The sequence below is a fragment of the Arvicola amphibius genome, chromosome 1 (genome assembly GCF_903992535.2).
Source record: "Arvicola amphibius chromosome 1, mArvAmp1.2, whole genome shotgun sequence".
NCBI lineage: Eukaryota > Metazoa > Chordata > Mammalia > Rodentia > Cricetidae > Arvicola > Arvicola amphibius.
This window is the reverse complement of record NC_052047.1, coordinates 170,497,566-170,518,193: the sequence shown is the minus strand read 5'-3', so window position 1 is coordinate 170,518,193 and position 20,628 is coordinate 170,497,566. Positions and strand designations below refer to the sequence as shown.

Below are 20,628 nucleotides of genomic sequence, written 5' to 3'. Positions count from 1 at the left end.
TTTTGAAATTAAATTTTTCCTTATTACTATGGGATTTCAGGTGTCCAAAATTTTCTTCTATAATGTGATTTCATTACCATTATCAACCCATATTATCAAAGTGTAAACTATCCTGGATACTGGCAATTATTAAGTGTGAAAAATAAAAGTGTATTGGAAATGTATCATTCAAGTTATTCTTCGATCTTAAAATGCATATAGATTATGTTTAAAACTATTCCACCATGAGGAAGAAGTCAACAATAATTTTATTTGTATTTTTAATTTTTGTAGCTAAAAGGACTAATGAATCCTTGTTCACATGAATCAGCTGGTAGGAATTGGAAGCAATTTGAAAGACATGGTTCATCAGGCAAAGAACGCTAATTCTTGATTATCAGCAGTTATCTCTAGGTGACCCTCATCATCCTTCAGTTCTGCTGGAAGCAAAGCGTTTGTTAGCTGCGTGCAGCAGGCAGCAGCCACATGTGGGCCCTGGCGGGTTCTTTTCATTCTTGTCTGACCCTGTGGAGCTTTTAAGCCTTGAGGCAATAAAAAAGGAGTCAGTCCATTCATGAAGAAGGAGAAAGAGGGGGTGTTTCAGGGGGACCCTAAAAGCTTTGTCTGGCTGGTACGTTCTCAGGTTCATCAATTTGGGAAAGAGATGGGGACTGTGAAGATCTAGACATGTATATGTGTGCTTCTTTTAGAGTCTGTGGGAATCAACAGGTCCCTCCATGACGACCATTGCTTCCCACACAAGAGGGTCCTGAGTCCAGCCGAGGATGAGTCAGGCTGTCTTCTCATTTGCCTGGCTTCCTCTAGCCCCACTGTGTCTGCTACTTTAACCCCTTTATCTTTACTTATATAGCAGATATCAAAACATATTTCCATTCAGGTGCCTTTTCTGCCCACTTTGAAGTAGCTGCCTCTTTTGTGGAATATTAGCTGAAGATGTGTTATATTTGTTTATGCTGAGGAACATTTGTTTAATGATGCAAGGATGTGTTGTTTTCGTTTATGTTGCATTTGTTTAACTCTGTGAAGCTGTGTTACTTTGTCTAAAACACCTGATTGGTCTAATAAAGAGCTTAACGGCCAATAGCAAGGCAGGAGAAAGCATCGGTGGGCTGTCAGGTGGAGCCAATAGGGGAATTATGGGAAGAAGAGATCAAGGAGTGAGAGAAGGAGGAGGAGGACATCATGGGGCAGTCACGGAGTAAGAAGTGAAGAAAGATATATAAAATAAAGAGGCAAAAGGTAGACAGGTTAGTTTAAGAAAAACTGGCTAGAAATAAGGCAAGCCAAGGCCAGGCATTCTTAAGTAGGAATAAGCCTCCATGTGTGTGATTTATTTGAGAGCTGAGTGGTCGGGCTCCTCAAAAGAGCAAAGAGCCAAAAGGGTAAAAAACAACCAACTGCATCCTCTTTCAATTGAGCTACTGAGAGCAGTATGTTATGGCGTGCAGCCGTCACAACCCTCCGCCAGCGATGACCTGCAAACACTCACCTTTGACTTTCACTGTCAGGTACTTGTAGTCCCAGGCGGCCCCGCAGATGACCAGACAGCGGTACTGTCCTGCATCCCTCACTCGGACACTGGGGATGTGGAACAAGGCCTTCCCCAGGGGCAGCACCTCCTCCAGGAGGGTGGCTCTCTCACTCGGCGAAGAGGTGTCATTTTCTACCTTCTGCAAACTGACTCTTATTTCTTCAAGTTCCGTGCATTCCCGGTGGTCGAAATCGCACTCCAGGCTCACGTTGCTGCCAAACTCTACCGTGTACACTTCCTTAGGGACCGTCACCGTGAATAAAGCTGAAAGGGAAAGACAGCTTGCTGGAATCCTGTCACATCCCGGTTCTAGAACCGGAGCTCGGCTCCACCCCTCCACCATCCTCCGGGAGACCCCTGTCATTCTCTGAGCTTTCTGCATGGCTCCTCGCTTCCCTTCCCACATCCCGTAATGAGACAGTAGAGTTCTTGTCTCAGTACGCTGAGGTAGTTTTCTTCTCTGAACATTCCCAGCCACACAGCTGGTCCCCCTTCTCCTGAACACCCCAGCGGGAGCTTCTGATGGACAGGCCTGCTCGCCCCAACATCTCCCACCTCAGAGCCTGCCGCCAGTCCAGGGCATTCCTCTTGTGAGACCATAGGCTGTCCTACCATTGAGGGCCACCTCCAACCAGGGATAATAACAACACCCACCTCTTACAGAGCTCTTAGATACAGCAACACCTCATTTCGTCCCCCCGGAAGCCAGTGAGATGGGCACATTGCTGCTGCCCTTTTGAAAATGCAATGAGGCACAGAGAGGTTAACCTACATGCCTAAGAGCGCACAGCTAAGGCCACTGCAGTATGTCTCCATCTTTGACTGATAATCACCAAGTCATACGAACCCACTATAGATGGTCACTACTTTGAATCAATAAAGTCAAAGGAAGAAAATGGAGTTGTGTGTAACTACTACAGGCCAAGTTTCACGGACGGTACTTTATAACCATATTTATACTGTAATCTTGACCTGGATGTACTGTCATTAGGATTTTATAGTTTTGTCCAGGGAATGCAGGAGTAGAGTTAACCTGGAGTTAGCCCATTGGTGCTGGACTGGAAAAGCTGTGGCTTCTCTTCCCAGCATTTCCCAGAGCGTGAGACACATCTCACCAGAGATATGCAAGGATATTTCATGGGGGGAGAACCAAAGGCTAAAGGGAGCTGAATTTAGAGAAATTGATTTCAGTCCTTCAGCTATGTTTTCTAAACAGACGCTTACTCTTTAGAATGGATGGTTCTTTTCCTAAGGCAGGGAGCTCCCAGGAAGAGGAATAGCACCTGCAGAGAACTTAAATTATAAATAAAAGTATTTGGTTTTGCACCTAGCCCCTGTTTTACTAGTGTTTTACTAGATTTTTGCCTATACAGAGAAACCTTGTATTTTAAAAGCCGAGCTAATTTAAATAGCCCTGTAACCCAGACAGGGAAGGCAGTATCTGTGTGTACAGGATGTGGGAAACTATATGCTGCATCCATCAGTACTGAATGGGTACCCTCATGATGGAGGTATGGAAAGATCTTGAAATCAGTTCTGAATCAGTGCACAAGACTGGATCGAATTATACTCAATAGATCTCTCATTCATTCATACAATCAAATAATCTGATCATCAAATAGTTGTGACAGGTGAGCTTGGGCTCAAATCCCAACAGTGTCCGGGTCAGTTAGGAGCCTTTGAGTGGGGCCTGTCACTGAACTTCCAAGAGTCTGTCCGTTTTCTTTCAGTGAGGTTAGTATCTATCTCTTGGTTCTGTGGGAAAACTTGGACAAGGTGAAACACATGTATCACCCCTGTCTGTCAGCAGGCACTCAGAAAACGTTCTTCCAGGCGATGGTTTAATGCTTGGGAAAGTAATAATCTATCTATGGGATGGGCAGACATTCTTTATGAGCCAGGATATCCTGTCCCTCCTTCCCTCTTTCCCTTTTTTCCTCCCTTCTCTCTTTTCCTCCCTCCTTTCCCTCTTTACTTCCTTCCACTGACAGGGTCTCACTATGGAGCCCAGGCCGCCTGTTACCTTGGACTCCTGCCTCAGCCTCCTAAGTCCTCAGGTGCTAGGCACACAGCACAACTGTGGTGAACTAGGATATTAGTTAACCAGGATGGTTGTCCATTCCCTGCCCTGACTCTATAGGATGAGGAATTTGTGTTTCCTGCTGGCTGGTGATTCACACTGCCAGTCTCCTTTAGATTGTCTTTGCTTGTGAGACAGGGCCTTGCTGCCTAACCCCATATGGTTTTGGACTCAAGTCCTTCCTGCCTCAGCCTCCTGGGTGCTGGGGTGGCCAGGGTGTGGTACCATACTCAGCTTGCAAGTATCTTCTGGTTCAAGTTTTTCCTCCTGATATCCTTCACACCTTAGAAGTTAATGATAAAATTAACTTTGCTTTGGTATTTTTTCTAGTATCTAACACCTTAGTCTCAGCTATAAAGAATCAGGGGAGGCAAAGGGGAGAGTAGTGAAGGAAAAGATTACGAGCCCGGCAATATTTAACTTCTCACCAAGGTGCATTTTGCAAGAGATCACACGAACTAGCAATTCTTGGCTAGCATCCAGCATATTGGATAGTGATACGCACAAATGCTCTTTACCAGAAATGCCTGGCAAGTTTATTTCCTCTGTTCTCTGCCTTCACTACAGTGAGCACATGAATGTGCTGTCTATAGAGATCCGTGGCACAGAGACAGTGCACACATGACCAGCATCTGTTTGTGCAGCATGAGGCCAGGAGAAAGGCTCTAAGGTATGGGCTCCTTTGCCAAACATTGCTACTCACACATGCCCTTGCCGGATCAGGCCGAGAAGACCCTAGGAGCGTACTATGTAAAAGGATGCTGTCATTCAGGAATTCCTGTGTGATTCCATTTTGGAGACTCCACTGCATGCTAAAACCACAAGATTTAGGGACCTGACAGCTACGGAACTGCAACACCCCAGGCCACTCTGCACTTTCTTCTCATGAGAGACAGACTGTCTGTACTTCCTCTGGAACTCCCCATCACATCAGAACTTCCCCCATCACTGCCAGCCCTGTGTTTTATAAACATGTGGCTTCTCTTTTCTTTCCAACCTTCCCCTCCTCCATTGTAGAGTAGATACCTCCAGCTTTAGAAGGAAAATGTTTTACCTTCAGACAAGTGGCATTTGGAAACCAGCATTCATAAGAGGCAAGGGTAATTAATCAATATAAATCATGTATCAGAATACCTCAGAAATACTGAGGGTTGTTATTTTGACTAATTTTGACTCAATTTTACTTTCCAAGATGTGCAAAGTCTTGGGCTTGAGTACTCATTAGAAAATGGCCTTAGAATTATCTGGGTCTCTACTCTTTATATTCTTCTTTGCAAATCAAGGTGGCCTGTTACAGTTCCATGAAACATGTCTACTCATACAACCAGACAGCATTTTATAACTATGGTCGGGCCTCCCCTGGACTCTGAGAACACGGAGCCCTCATGAGAACTGAGCTCTGCACCGGGATGGCCAGTCTTCTATGCGTGCCACCAGGAAAAATCTGTTAAGATGATTTTTATATAAACTGAAGCCACTTCCACGTGTAGCTCCCACTGGTTCAGTGCAGATGTACTATTTCCTTCCTACTCCTGTGTGCTCCTGACATTTGAACGAGTTTCAGACTGCACCGGGAGAGGACGCTTTCTTCTGAAATGTGTCACGCCTCCGTGAACGCCATTTGATGAGCAGCCGTACAGTGGACACAGTTTAGCAGAAGTCATAGGAATTTCCACAGCGTTGTTTTCGTTAACAAACAAACAAACCAAACAACGGCAACAAGGCCACCAAGAAAAGCAGCACTTCATAGCCAAACGCCAAGATTTTGCTATTTTGGCCATCACATTGGGCTTCATTGCTGTAACTAAACTTTGGTTAGGCCATGCATGATTTGGCTCTGTACATCACAGGTTATTTTAGGAACTGACTGACTTGTCTGCGCCTCACTTTGCCATGATGGAAAATGCTTGAAGGCCTTTTGTGCGAACTGAAAAGATCACAGATTTTAAAGTGCTTTCCTCGGTCTTGGCACATATGTGAGTAATAGTTTTTATATTCTCTCCTTCCTCCTCCTTTGTTCTTCCTGTTCTTCGTATTAATAAATTCGCATTTCTTTTTTTTTTAAAAAAAGGAAAGAAAATGGGTAGATTAGGAGGTACAGCACGCCTTTGAGATACTCTTGCCTTGGGCTTTTCTGTGCTGTTTTCACTTCACAGAGGAAATGAAAACACCCGTCATCAAGTCTGTGAAGACTCCCTCCTCAAGGCTGTCTGCACGGCAGGGTAACCAAGCAGAAGGCCTCAGCCTGCCTGACACGGGAACCTTCCAGTGAGGCTTAACATTGTGGTGGTGAAGGGTCCAGGAAGCTCGGTGCCACCCTCCAGTTCTACCTGTCTCCCAACAGCGTGAAGAAGGCCATTGACTTGAGGTGGCATCTCATCATAATTACCCACTCTTCGAAGACAGATGTCATGCACTGTCATCCATATGGATGACAGATGTCATCCATAATGCAGAATCTCCAGCTTTAACTACCTTCCTCTGGGCCCCACCAAGTCGACGCCACTGCCCTGGAGGCTAAGCGCCAGCACAGGAACCTTTGAGGAACACATAACCAAACCGTAGCAAAGGCTTTTTAAAACACCCAAATCCCAATTTGGCTTCTTACGAAGCAGTACTCATAGGGGTAGAGCAGACACCCTTTGGCAACTCTCCTGGGAGTTTCTACTGTGCCGACTGTATTGAACAACTCTAGTTAGGCAAATTGAACATCTGCAGTTGCAAACACCTTTTTACCATCTTGCCATCCAAAACACGGCCTTCAGCTTCACCTGAGCACCAATTCCAACTTGCCTAGGCTTGTCCCAAACCCAGAGCAGGATCTGTGAGGCAGACTTACGGCATTGGTGCATTTGGACTGTAGCTGGGAAAAAGAGTGGCAACTGACCTTTCTTAAGGATCCCAGCACTAAAGGAGCCTTATATTCCCATCTTACTGGTTCTTCCACCAACCCTCCAAACTGGGAAACACAATCCGTGTGTAACAGGTCGGGAAACTGGGACTCTACAAAGGGCACAGTTTGTGTAAAGCCGATGAGGGGTGGCCATGGAACTGGAATTCAAGTTCATCTCTATGCACACCACACTTCGCACTGTGTGCTCGCGATGCCTCTCGGCTGTGACGCTAGCAGCTACTACCAGCATGAGTGGACAGCATCTGTGATTGAGAGAGGTGAACTTTGGGCTTTGCGTTAAGGTAAACGTGTTTTGTTTGTATTTCATGTGCCATGCAGTAACTAAATTAGGCTCCGATCCAGAACTGAACTCTTGAAGTTATCAGACAGAGGACACCCAACGGGATACTTCTGGAATCTTTTTGAAGATTCTGCGGTCAGCTTGGCATTTTATTTGCAAGCAAGCTCGCACCTGTCACCTCTCCAGGAAATACAAAACAAATCATTTGCATGAGCTCCCAAGATAGTTTCTTCTTTAGGCTAATTTTGAACTTTTTCCATTGAACAACAAAAGTTTACTTTTTTTGGCTTCCTATATAGTGTACTTGAAATGTGAGATGGGGTCAGAAGCTTTTTCACATAGCCGCTGTTCTTCGGAAAAGGCTCGTGTTCTGCCCTCTGTGTGAGCATTGCGTGGAACACCCTTCAATTCAGAAACACTGTCCTGGCCAGATCCCATTTCTTTGTTATATTATTTCATTTACTTTCCACATTGCTGAGACAGAAGAGCTAACAAGAAGCCATGTAAGAAAGAAAGGGCCTCCATTGGCTCACAGTTTGAAGGGGTACATTCCATCATGGCAGCCAAGGTGTGGTAGCAAGAGTGGTCACACTGCATCTGCAGTCAGGAAGCAGAGAGGAAAGGGTGCTGGTGCTCAGTCTCCTTCTCCTCTTTGATGGGTACTTGTGCTCAGTCTTCTTTTCCTCTTTGATGGGTACTTGTGCTCAGTCATTTTCTCCTCTTTGATGGGTGCTTGTGCTCAGTCACCTTCTCCTCTTTGGTGGGTGCTGGTGCTCAGTTCACTTTCTCCTCTTTATTCAGTCTAAGACTCCAGCCCATGGCATAGTGCTGCCCATTCAGGGTGAGTCTCTCCTGCCCAGTCAAACCTTTCTGTAAATGCCCTCACAGACACACCTAATGGTGTGTGTCCATGGTGTTCTAAAGCTCCTCAGGTTGATAAGATTAGCCATCACGCTGCATGTATCAAGAGTCATTGGAAGTTGAAAATCGGAATGACTGGGGTGTGCTCCTCAGCAGGGCACCCCAGGCATCATCACAGTCTTGTCCTCCCTCCTTACGCCACCCTGTCTTCATCCACATCTGGAGGATGGGGGATGATGAAAGAGGAAAAGCATCCATGATAGCAAAATGGTTGTTTTTAGACGGGCGGTGGTGGCACACGCCTTTAGCCCCAGCACTCAGGAAACAGAGGCAGGCAGATCTCTGTGAGTTTGAGGCCTGCCTGGTCTACAAGAGCTAGTTTCAGGGCAGGCTCCAAAGCTACAAAGAAACCCTGTTTCAAAAAACTAAAAAAAAAAAAAATTGTTTTATTTCTGTCTAAGACACAAGTATAAAAGTAAACACTGTTTCTAAAGTGTCTCTCATTAATTTAAAGGTAGTTTTAGATTTTGCAATGAAAGATGAAAACAATCAAATCACCTATACATATTTATAATAATCAAGAGACGGAGATACTGACAAAGAGCTAGACACAATGATCAATGGACCCACACAAATATAAACTGTTGGTTTGTGTCAAAGAGTCAAAGGTGCTTCCATATAAAGAAGAGAAAGACCAAAAAGAACGGGGCTGGAGTGAGTGGGCACTGGCATGCAAAATCTAACTGAGTCTCAACTTGTACTCCACGTTCTTTACAAACACCAACTCAAAATGGATGATAATTATAAATGTAAAATGTACAGCTACAAAATGTTCATTTCTACTTAAGTTGCCGAGAGCCTAGATGTGGAGCCAGAGTGTGAGACACGAAGATGACGCCCTTAAGTTAGACTACAGGAAGCATCACAACACAGACATCATTTTAAAAATGGAAAATTGACCTAGGACAGAGAGGGCCTGAGGAAACAAGCTCCACTGGGAGTAGAAGCCAGGAGCAAATCTAGTCCTGGGAGCCAAACCAGTCCCAGGACACTGGTGGATCAGGACTGAGCCAGCAATCACACCCAGAGTCAGCAATCTCCACCAGAACAGGTCCAATTCTAAGTTAGGGACTTCTAGGAAGAGATCCAGACCAAGATTTACAGAAACAGATCAAAGCCAGCAACCTAGGCCAAAGTAGGCCTGAGACAGCAAACTCCAAGGGAGCAAAGCAAAGCACAGGAGCACTGAGCTATCTCCAGGAACAGGAGTAGCCAATGGGGTAACTAGAACTGTGACACTGACTATACCACGAGGAACAACCATCTGAGCTTTGGATTCACTGGCACCTACAAGGTTATTCAACAAAATCTCAGACAGCCCCAACCACACCTATTAGAGGAAAAGATGAGTAGAAAAGGTAAGATCACACGCTACATCACAAAGAGCAAAACAATACCAGTAAAACCTAAAGACCCTTACACAGCAAGACCTGAACAACCAAATATGGATGAACCAGAAGAAAATGATCTAAAATATAACCTCAAGAGAATGTTTGAAATTCTAAAAGATGAAATGAGAAATTTCCTTAAAGAAATGGAGGGAAAAAACAAACAAAAAATTGGAAGATATCAGCAAATCACTTAAAGAAAACCAAGAAAAAGAAACCAAAGATATAAAAGAAACTTTCCAGGACTTGAAAACTAAAATAGTAACAATAAAGAAAACACAAGCCGAAGGAATTATAGAAACAGAAATCATGAGGGAAAAGATCAGGAACCACAAACACAAGCATGAACAGCAGAATACAAGAAATGGAAGAGAGAATCTCAAGCACTGAAGATACAATAGAGGAAATAGACTTATCAGTTAAAGAAAACATTAAATCTAACAAAAGCTTAAACAAAAATATCCATGAAATATGGGATACCATGAAAAGGCCAAATCTTAGGATAATAGGTATAGAAGGAGAAGTCTGACTCAAAGGTACAGAAAATTTACTTAACAAAATCATAGAAGAAAACTTTTCCTACCTAAAGAAAGATATGCCTATGAAAATACAAGAAGCTTACAGAACACCAAATAGACTGGCTCCAAAAAAAAAAAAAAATCCTCTCGATACATAATAATCAAAACACAAAACATACAGAGTAAAGAAAGAATATTAGAGCTGCAAAGGAAAAAGGCCAAGTAACATATAAAGGTAGATCTATCAGAATTATACCTGACTTCTCATTAGAGACAATGAAAGCCAGAAGGTCATGGTCAAGCATTATGCAGACATTAAGAGACCACAGATGCCAACCCAGATTACTACACCCAGCAAAACTGTTAATCACCATAAAAGGACAAAACAAGATATTCCACTACAAATCTAGATTTCACCAATACCTAGCCACAAACCCAGCCCTACACAAAATACTAGAAGGAAAACTCCAACCCAAGTAAGATGGCCGCACCAACAAAAACACAGACAATTGATGATCTCATTACAGCAAATCCCAAAGAAGAAAAAAATGCACAAATTAACATCACCAATGATGAAAACTAAATTAACAGGAGATATCAAACACTGCTCATTAATATCCCTTAATGTAAATGAACTCAACTCACCTATAAAAAGGCACAGGCTAACATTGGATATGAAAACAGAATCCATCCCTCTTCTGCATACAAGAAATGCATCTTAACCTCAAAGACAGGCATCATCTCAGAGTAAAAGGTTGGGAAAAATACCAATCAAATGGACCTAAGAAACAAGCAGGTGTAGCTATCCTAATATCTAACAAAATAGACTTCAAGCTAAAATCAGTCAAAAGAGACAAAGAAGGTCATTTCATATTAGTCACAGGAAAAATCCATCAGGAGGAAATTTCAATACTGAACACCTATTCCCCAAATACAAGGGCACCCTATCTCAAAGAAGCACTTCTAAAGCTTAAATCATATATTAAACCCCACACACTAATAGTGGGAGACTTCAACACTCCCCTCTCACCACTGGACAGGTCAATCGGACAAAAAATGAATAGAGAAATAAGAGAACTAACAGATGTTATGACTCAAATGGACTTACCAGACATCTATAGAATATTCCATCCAAACAGAAAAGAATATACCTTCTTCTCAGCAGCTCATGGAACCTTCTCAAAAATTGACCACATACTTGGTAACAAAACAAACCTCAACAAATACAAAAAAAATTGGAATAACCCAATGTACCTTATCAAATCACCATGGTTTAAAACTAGAAGTCAACAGCAATACTAATTCCAAAAAACCCCCACAAACACATGGAAATTAAACAATGCTCACCTGAATCATTAATGAGTCAAGGAAGAAATAAAGGGGAAAATTAAAGACTTCCTAAAATTCAATGAAAATGACCACACAACATACCCAAATTTATGGGACACAATGAAAGCAGTGTTAAAAGGCAAGTTCATAGCACTAAACACCTACATAAAGAAGCTAGAAAAATCCCACACTAGTAAATTAACAGAACATTTGAAAACTTTAGAACAAAAAGAAGCAAACTCACCTAAGAGAATTAGATGGCAGGAAATAATCAAATTGAGAGCTGAAATCAACAAAATAGAAACAAAGAAAACAATACAAAGAATCAATGAGACAAAGAGTTGGTTCTTCGAGAAAATCAACAAAATAGACAACTCTTTATCCAAACTAATCAAAAGGCAGAGAGAGAATATCCAAATTAACAAAATCAGAAATGAAAAGGGGGACATAAGAGCAGACACGGAGGAAATACAGAGGATCATCAGGTCATATTTTGAAAACCTGGACTCCACAAAATTGGAAAACTGAAAGGAAATGGACAACTTTCTGAATAAATATCACTTACCAAAATTAAATCAAGACCAGATAAGCAAATTAAACAGACCTATAACTGCTGAAAAAATAGAAACAGTCATCAAAAGTCTCCCAACCAAATAAAGCTCAGGACCAGATCGTTTCAGCTCAGAATTCCACAAGACTTTCAAAGAAGAACTAATACCAATACTCCTCAAATTGTTTCACACAATAGAAACAGAGGGAACATTGACAAACTCTTTTTATGAGGCTACAATTATCCTGATACCCAAACCACAAAAAAATTACTAAGAAAGAGAATTATAGAACAATCTCACTCATAAACACTGATGCAAAAATACTAAATAAAATACTAGCAAATCGAATCCAAGAACACATCAGAACCAACATCCACCATGATCAAGTCAGCTTCATCCCACAGATGCAGAATGGTTCAACATATGAAAATCTGTCAACGTAATCCACCATATAAACAAGCTGAAAAATAAAAACCACATGATCACCTCATTAGATGTCAAAAAAGCATTTGACAAAATACAACATCCTTTTATGATAAAGGTCTTGGAGAGAGCAGGGATGCAAGGAAGATACCTAAACATAATAAAGGCAATATACAGAAAGCCAATAGCCAACATCAAACTAAATGGAGAAAAACTGCCAGCGATTCCACTGAAATCAGAATCAAGACAAGGTTGTCCACTCTCTCCATATCTATTCAATATAGTTCTTGAGGTCCTCACTAGAGCAATAAGACACCAAAGAGGAGATTAAGGGGATACAAATTGGAAAAGAAGTCAAACTCACTGTTTGCTGATGATATAATAATTTACATAAGTGATCCCAAAAATTCTACCAAGGAACATCTACAACTCATAAACACTTTCAGCAATGTAGCAGGATACAAGATTAACTCAAAAAAAAATCAGTAGCCCCCCTGTACACAGACGATAAAAGGACTGGGGAAGAAATCAGAGAAACATAACCCTTCACAATAGCCACAAATAGCATAAAATATCTCGGAGTAACTCTAACTAAACATGTGGAAGACTTGTATGACAAGAACTTTAAATCTTTGAAGAAAGAAATTGAAAAAGACACCAGAAAGTAGAAAGATCTCCCATGCTCTTGGGTAGGCAGAATTAAAATAGTAAAAATAGTAATCTTACCATAAACAATCTATAGATTCAATGCAATGCCCATCAAAATCCCAGCAAAATTTTTTAAAGACCTCGAAAGAACAGTACTCAACTTCATATGGAAAAGCAAAAAACTCATGATAGCCAAAACAATCCTGTACAATAAAAGAACTTCTGGAGACATCACAATCCCTGACTTCAAACTCTACTACAGAGTTACAGTTCTGAAAACAGCCTGGTATTGGCATAAGAATAGACAGGAGGACTAATGGAACCAAATAGAAGACCTGGATATCAATCCACACATCTTCAAACACCTGATATTTGATAAAGAAGTAAAAAATATCAAATGGAAAAACATATTTAACAAGTGGGCTGGTATAACTGGATATCAACATGTAGAAGAATGAAAATAGACCCATATCTATCACCATGCACAAAACTTAAGTCCAAATGGATCAAAGACCTCAACATAAAGCCAGCCACACAGAACTTTATAGAAGAGAATGTGGGAAGTACACTTGAATGCATTGGCACAGGGAACCACTACCTAAATATAACCCCAGTAGCACAGACACTGAGAGAAACAATTAATAAGTGGGATCTCCTGAAACTGAAACGCTTCTGTAAAGCAAAGGACATGGTCAACAAGACAAAATGACAGCCTACAGAATGGGAAAAGATCTTTCATCAACCCCACATCAGACAGATCTCCAAAATATACAAAAAAAAACCCTCAAGAAATTGGACACCAAAAGATCACATAATCTAATAAAAAAATGGAGTACAGACCTAAACAGAGAACTCTCAACAGAGGAATCTAAAATTGCTGAAAGACACTTAAGGAAATGTTCGACATCCTTGTCATCAGAGAAATGCAAATCAAAACAACTCTGAGATTCCATCTTACAACTGTAAGAATGGCCAAGATCAAAAACACTGATGACAACTTATGCTGGACAGGTTGTGGGGAAAGGGGAACACTTCTGCATTGTTGATGGGAATGCAATCTAGTACAACCCCTTTAAATGTCAGTATGGTGATTTCTCAGAAAATTAGGAAACAACCTTCCTTAAGACCCAGTAATACCACTTTTGGGTATATATCCAAAGGATGCTCAATCATGCCACAAAGACATGTGTTCAACTATGTTCATAGTAGCTTTGTTTGTTATAGCCAGAACCTGGAAACAACCTAAATGCCCCTCAACGGAAGAATGGATAAGGAAAATGTGGTACATTTACACAATGGAGTACTACACAGCAGAAAAAAATAATGACATCTTGAATTTTGCAGGAAAATGGATGGAGCTAGAAAACATCATTTTGAGTGAGGTAACCCAGACCCAGAAAGACAATTATCACATGTGCTCACTCATAGGTGGTTTTTAAACATAAAGCAAAGAAAGCCAGCCTACAAACCACAATCCCAGAGAATTTAGACAACAATGAGGACACTAAGAGAGAGACTTACATAGATTTAATCTACATGGGAAGTAGAAAGTAGACAAAGACAAGATCTCCTGAGTAAATTGGGAGCATGGGGACCTTGGGGGAGGACTGAAGGGGATAAAGGAGAGGCAGGGAGGGGAGCAGAGAAAAATGTAGAGCTCAATAAATATAAATAAAAATGTATAAAAAATGGAAAAGCAAGCTGAGAGGTAATATTTACAAACCAGATACTTGACAACAGGCTTGTATCTAGAATAAAATAAAGAACACCCAAAACTTTGCCAGGAAACAAAGAACCCAATTAAAAACTTTCAGATAATTTACATATACAGTTTATCAAAGAAGATAAATGGTTAGCCAAACCGGGCGGTGGTGGTGCGGTGCACACCTTTAATGCCAGCACTTGGGAGGCAGAGGCAGGCAGATCTCTGTGAGTTCAAGGCCAGCCTGGTCTACAGAGCTAGTTCCAGGACAGCTAGGGCTGTTAACACAGAGAAGCTCTGTTTCAGAAAACAAAACAAAAGAATGGCTGGCCGATAAGCATATTAAGATGTGCTTAACATCATTGGTTACTGGAAAACAGCAAACCAAAACCACAACAAGGTGTTTCTATGCATCTGTTGGGATGACACGGAATAACAGAGTAATGTCAATACCAGGAGTAACCGAATCTCAGACACTGTTGGTGGCGATGTAAGGTTGGCACAACTGCAGGAGAAAGCTCTGGAAGTTTCCTATACATTCATTTACAGTGGCCACAGGGTCTAGAAATTCAGTATAGCTAACCAGTAAAATTAAAATGTATGTCCACACAGAAACTTACTTGCAGGCATTTATAGCAACTTTATCTAAAATTGTCACAAATGGGAAACAGCCCAGATGCCCTTTAGCTGGGAAATGGATCAGCAAAATGCAGCACACACCTACAACAGGACACCATCCAATAGCAAAAGGGAACAAACTGTTGATACAGACAGCAACACGGATGAACCTCTAACGCATTACACTAAGAGAAGGAAGCCAGATGGCAAAGAGTATCCACGATATATGTTATATACACGTGCGGGCATATCACAGTAAATTCCGTATGCAATATAATTAATATGTTTATTAATAACAAAGACATAATTACATAAGGAGCATCTGATCCCATTTAGATTGTCGAGGCCATTCTATGACTATATATTTGTCAAAATACACAGACTTTTAGTGACAGGGTGAATTTTACTCTATGTAAACTTAAATACTTTTACCGTGAAATTGTATCCCTAAGCACTCCATTCAACTTTTATAGATGGGGTATCTACAGAATATATATAAGGAAAGAGCTACTGATTAATGGCTCATGGAATCAGAATGAGCCAGGTTTCTCTACGGTCTTGAAGAAATACACTTGACCCAGAAATTGAAATAACTGCAATGCCCATGATTGGGGGGCCTCGGGAAATAAACAACAGAATGCCCAGTGTAATATATATAGTCACTTAAAAAGGGCTACTTCCATTTGCTGTCTTGGAATCTACAAAGAATGCATACCGTCTCAATGCTTAAAAAAGATTTTTCTTATTAATCTGTAGCCATTTATTTTTATGAAGCTCAGGGCGGAAAGAATGCCTTGAGCAGTGTTCCAAGGAGGAGCTTACTTGGGCTGCAGCAGGTAAATTTCTGGGGAGCTCCTAACCAATCTGGGGGTGTTTCCAAAGTGTCCAGTTGTGTTAAGTTTGCACTGGCTTCATGTGGTTTTCAGTGTCTTTAGTATATTTTACAACAGAACGATGTAAAGAAAAGTTATTAAGGGCTGGAGAGATGGCTCAGTGGTTAAGAACACTGGCTGCTCTTCCAGAGGACCCGGGTTCAATTCCCAGCACCCACTTGGCAGCTCACAACTGTCTGTAATGCCAGTTCCAGGGGATCTGACACCTTCACATCAATGCCCATAAAATAAAGTTTAAAAAAGAAGAGTTATTAAAGCAATTCATGTAGGAAAGTGAGCATCTGCCTGGCGGTGGTGGTACATGCCTTTAATCCCAGCACTTGGGAGGCAGAGGTAGGCAAGAGTTCTGTGACTGTGAGGCCAGCCTGGTCTACAGAGCGAGTTCCAGGACAGCCAGGGCTACACAGAGAAGCCCTGTCTCAAAACAACAACAAAAGCAAGCATCTGGGAAGCTACCCCTTATCCAAGAACTTGAACACAACACGTGACTATTGACACGTGTACTGCCTCCCAGGAGCAACTGATATTGAATTGTGTGAGTCTCAATCTTTTGCTTATCTCACCCAGCTGGACCTTATACATTTAAGGGTATGAGTAAGAGACGATGAAAAAGACATTGTGCTGTATATCGTCTTTCAGGGCTTGACTTTTTACCCAGCATGACACTGCTCCGTTCACAGATGCAGCAGCCTGTTGGTGACTAATTTACTTTCACACTGGTAATAGACTACAGTTTCTCAGACAGAGAATTAGGGATGTCTCTATCCACCCATAATGACTGAATGTTGAAATAAGCATTAGTTTTAGAATTTAAAATTAGGAATGTGTGCATAGAGGGTAACGAGGACTCACGTTGATGTCACTCATGTATAGGAACTCCTTTTTTCTGTGATGAATGCAGGCTTAGTACCACACACAGTGGACTTAAGGAAGTGGGATCTTCAATCTAAATACTATGATAACCAGGGTATTCTCTCCAACAATGAAGGTTGCAGCCCAACTGCCTTCAGGTTCTTCTTAAAGCTTTTATATATTCTTAAAATTGTGTTTTATTAAAAAATACTGAGATGCACAATTCTTAGAAAGAACCGTCTAAACAAATAAATAAGTGTGGATACTGAAGTTTTCCTTTTTCTCCCTATCCCAGGCCGTTTTTCTTTGCTCAAACCATCTCCATTCCTTAGCTTTGTTTTCTAGGGGCTTCCACCAAGAGCTTTGTTTGAACTCAAAATACTTGAATTAAAAGGACACATAATGATTTAAAGAAAAACAGGAAGAAGGGGGCATCCTAATTCAACATTCATCTGAATTAAAATTACCTGCAAAGAAAGAGCAGAAAAAGAATTCCAAGTTTTTGGATAGAGCAAAATGTGATGGTTTGCTTTTCTTTTTATTAATTCATCAAAAAATTCATTACATAAATTTTTTGATTTGTGAAATGCTCAGAATAAGCATTAAACATGTATCCATTTTCAAACTTCTGTAAAAATTCCATCCCCAGTTAGAAGATTTAGAGATTGTCTACCATTACATCTTACTGTAATGGTAGAAAAAGGTATGCACATCTGGATAGGGCAGAAAGGACATCAGTGTAGGCAAATCTTTCGTATGGCACCTAGTAACACTCTCATCTAGGGCACAGTAGTAACGCTCCTCAGTTTCTCTACCTGCCAAACGAGTGTTGTAAAGATTGAATGAGATACGTAAATTGCCTTATACAACATTCAGCATATATGAGCCCTCTTGTGAATGTAAACACACCTGCCTCCCATGTCCTTCCTGCTCTCTTAATACTGAACTCAGAGCTCATAATGACTGTGATTGCCCTGTGCTGCTTTTCTTAAAGGGAACAGTCCTTCCTCTATGGAAAGATCCAGTGAAGACTGAAAGAGTGAATTTAAAAGCAAATGAACGAAACTAGAAAAAAAATCCTGAGTGAGGTAACCCAGACCCAGAAAGACAAACATGGTGTGTACTCACTCATAAGTGGATATTAGATGTAAAGCAAAGGATAACCATGCTGCCATCCGCAGACCCAGAGAGGCTAGGAGACAAGGGGGACTCAAGCAGGGGATGCATGGATCTCCCTGGGAATGGGAAATAGAAGAGATCTTACGGGTGAACCAGGGGCAGGTAGGGGGCTGGATGTAGCAGGAGATAATACTGGAAGAGATAACTGGAAGGGAAGGGGCGTTTGGGGATCACGTTGAAACCTGATGCAAAGGAAAGTCCCACAAACCTGCGAGGATGACCCCATCCAAGACGGCTAACAATAGCGGATACGTAGTCTGAACTGTGATCAGATTGGTGACTATCCCAATTGTCATCACAGAGCCTCTGTCCACTATCTGATGGAAGCAGATGCTGAGACCCACAGCCAAACATTAGGCGGAGCTCTTGAAATCCTTCTGAAGAGAGGAGGGAAGGGTTATAAGAGTCTGAGACATCAAGGACTTTACAAGAGAAGCCACAGAAACAACTAACCTGGGCTCATAGAAACTCGCAGAGTCTGAACCAACAGCCAGGGAGCCTGCATGGGACTGGCCTAGGCCCTCTAGAAGTATGTGATAGCTGTGTAGCTTGGTCTACTTGTGGGACTCCTAACAATGGGAGTAGGGGCCGTTCCCTAGGGCTTTTTACTGGCTTTTGAGATCCTATTCTGAATTGCCTTGCCCAGCCTGAAGACAAGGGGAGGAGCTTAATCTTACCTCAACTTGATAGCCATATTTTGCTGACTTCCATGGGAGCCCTGCCCCTTCCTGAACAGAAACAGTAGATGGGGGGTGGGGCAGAGGGAAGTTGGGTGAGGGAATGGGAGAAGAGGAGGGAGGGGGAACTGCAGTTGGGATATTAAATAAATAAATAAATGAAATTTAAAAAACAGACAAATGAAATAAAAAGAAGAAAGATAAAAAAATCAGGCAAACAAAACAAAAACCCCACCACCCAGTTTCCCTAGCTCCTTCCTTTTCTAAGAGAAAATATATAAGAAAACCAGCAAAGTCTCAGCCCTGGTGGTTTTACAGTTCCTCATCTATAGAAGTTACACACTCTCTAAGTTTCTCCTGAAATCCCCAATCCTGTCAGGGCTGGGAACTTCAACTTCAGACCCCGCTTTTGCCCATACAGCTTTATGGGAACAAAAGCTCTTGGCCAATAAGGGCAGGAATCATTATGTACTCCTTCGGCTATCGCTGGGATGGAGAGAAACAGCAAGAAGGAAAAATACTAAGGTCTTTTTAAAGAAGAATGTGCCAAATATGTGTCCTTAATGCCAGGTCAGTCTAAGCAGCCCACAGCCAAGGAAGGAGCACGGCTGGAAGAGAAGTGGAGGGCCGACCCCCTGGACAGGGTGAGATGGGGAGACCTCTCATCCAGAGGTTATCCAGTGGCAAAGGATCGCTGTCCCCAGGGTTCCTCTCAAAGAAAGCCCCGGGCTTCTACTGTGGAGCATGTGGACTCCCAACCTCCACGCCTGTCTCTTTTCTTAGCTAGTGTTCTCTTGAATGTGTACTGCCACCCTGATCGCACACACCAGTGATCTGAAATACCTTCCCCAGGGAAACAATCAATTCTGAAACTGCTTTCTCCAGGCTCAACCACATCCTCCACTAGATGTCCCGTCGTCAAGTTCAAAGCCATCGGCTTCAGACTCGGTTTCCACTGCGACTTTATGGGGACCCTGAGTTTTCAGTTTAGTCTACAATAAGACATTAAATGACCAATAGCTGCCGCCATTGCTTGTTAAAAGAACTCATATGAAGCCGGGCGGTGGTGGCGCACGTCTTTAATCCCAGCACTCGGGAGGCAGAGGTAGGCGGATCTCTGGAGTTGGAGGTCAGCCTGGCCTACAAGAGCCAGTTCCAGGATAGGCCCCAACACTACAGAGAAACCTTGTCTCAAACCAACCAACCAACCAACAAACAAACAAAGAACTCATAGGACTAACAGTGCTTTCTGTTTGCCCTGGTCACTGTTCCTGATGGAGGGGAGGCAGCTGTTTGCCCCTTACCTTAAATGGAGCTAAACCACTACTCTCTCACATCCATTCAGACGCGTGTGTCCTGACTAATCGGTCTCATTGCAAGCATTGGATAACGGGGACAGATGGATTAATATTCCCAGTCTCTGTTTCTGTAAAACGGGACCAGCCACCCAGGGAACCATTTTTCTTTGCTACTTGAAATATCCACACTCCTCTCAAAGCAAGTCTACAGACAGAGGAGCACACTTGTTTCCAGCTTTGGCTAGGGGCCACCTCCTGCCCATTGTTCCCGGGCCCCCCATTATCCCTTCTTACCCGCTATCTGATGAAGCTGCAAGCCCAGGCTCAGCACCAGCGGCAGGACGAACATGGTCTGTAGCGATCTGAAATAGACAATTGAGAGTCTCAGAGCTTAGTGAGTTTTCTCAGTCTCTGCTGGCTTAACTACTCCCAAGAGAATAGTAATGGCCCAGATACAAATCTTGTGGGAGACACAGGTGACAGCCAAGGCAAGAACAGAAGCGGTAGATGTCTTTTCTGCAGAAGAGGGCAAGACACAAGGAGGAAGAAGGCACTCTTTCTGAATTCAAATGAGACGCTCGCTCTTCTTCCTTCTTTCACGGCCTTTTCTGGAGGAGAGGATGGACCTCGTCACTCACAGTGGTGATCATCCGTATCCTTTCGTGTCTCCCCCGTCACTTTCTAAAATTTAGTCAATACCAAAATCTTGAACGCTAGCCTTCCTTACCAAATAAATAAGGTACGCCATCTTCTCTAGCTGGGCCAGAACTTAGAGAGGACCCTGAAGAACAGGACATCAACTCAGGAGATCAGAGCTGGTGATCAT

General features: G+C 42.3%; 1 protein-coding gene across 1 annotated transcript in view; it reads right to left on the bottom strand.

Moving 5' to 3' along the window:
* Pdcd1lg2 (programmed cell death 1 ligand 2) overlaps window positions 1-20,628 on the bottom strand; it is a 64,770-nt gene that overhangs the window by 23,563 nt on the left and 20,579 nt on the right. The window contains exons 2-3 of the mRNA XM_038317721.1: window positions 20,097-20,164; window positions 1,490-1,795 (exon numbers count right to left, since the gene is read on the bottom strand). Coding sequence (XP_038173649.1) covers window positions 1,490-1,795; window positions 20,097-20,164 — 374 coding nt within the window. The remainder of the gene's footprint in view (window positions 1-1,489; window positions 1,796-20,096; window positions 20,165-20,628) is intronic.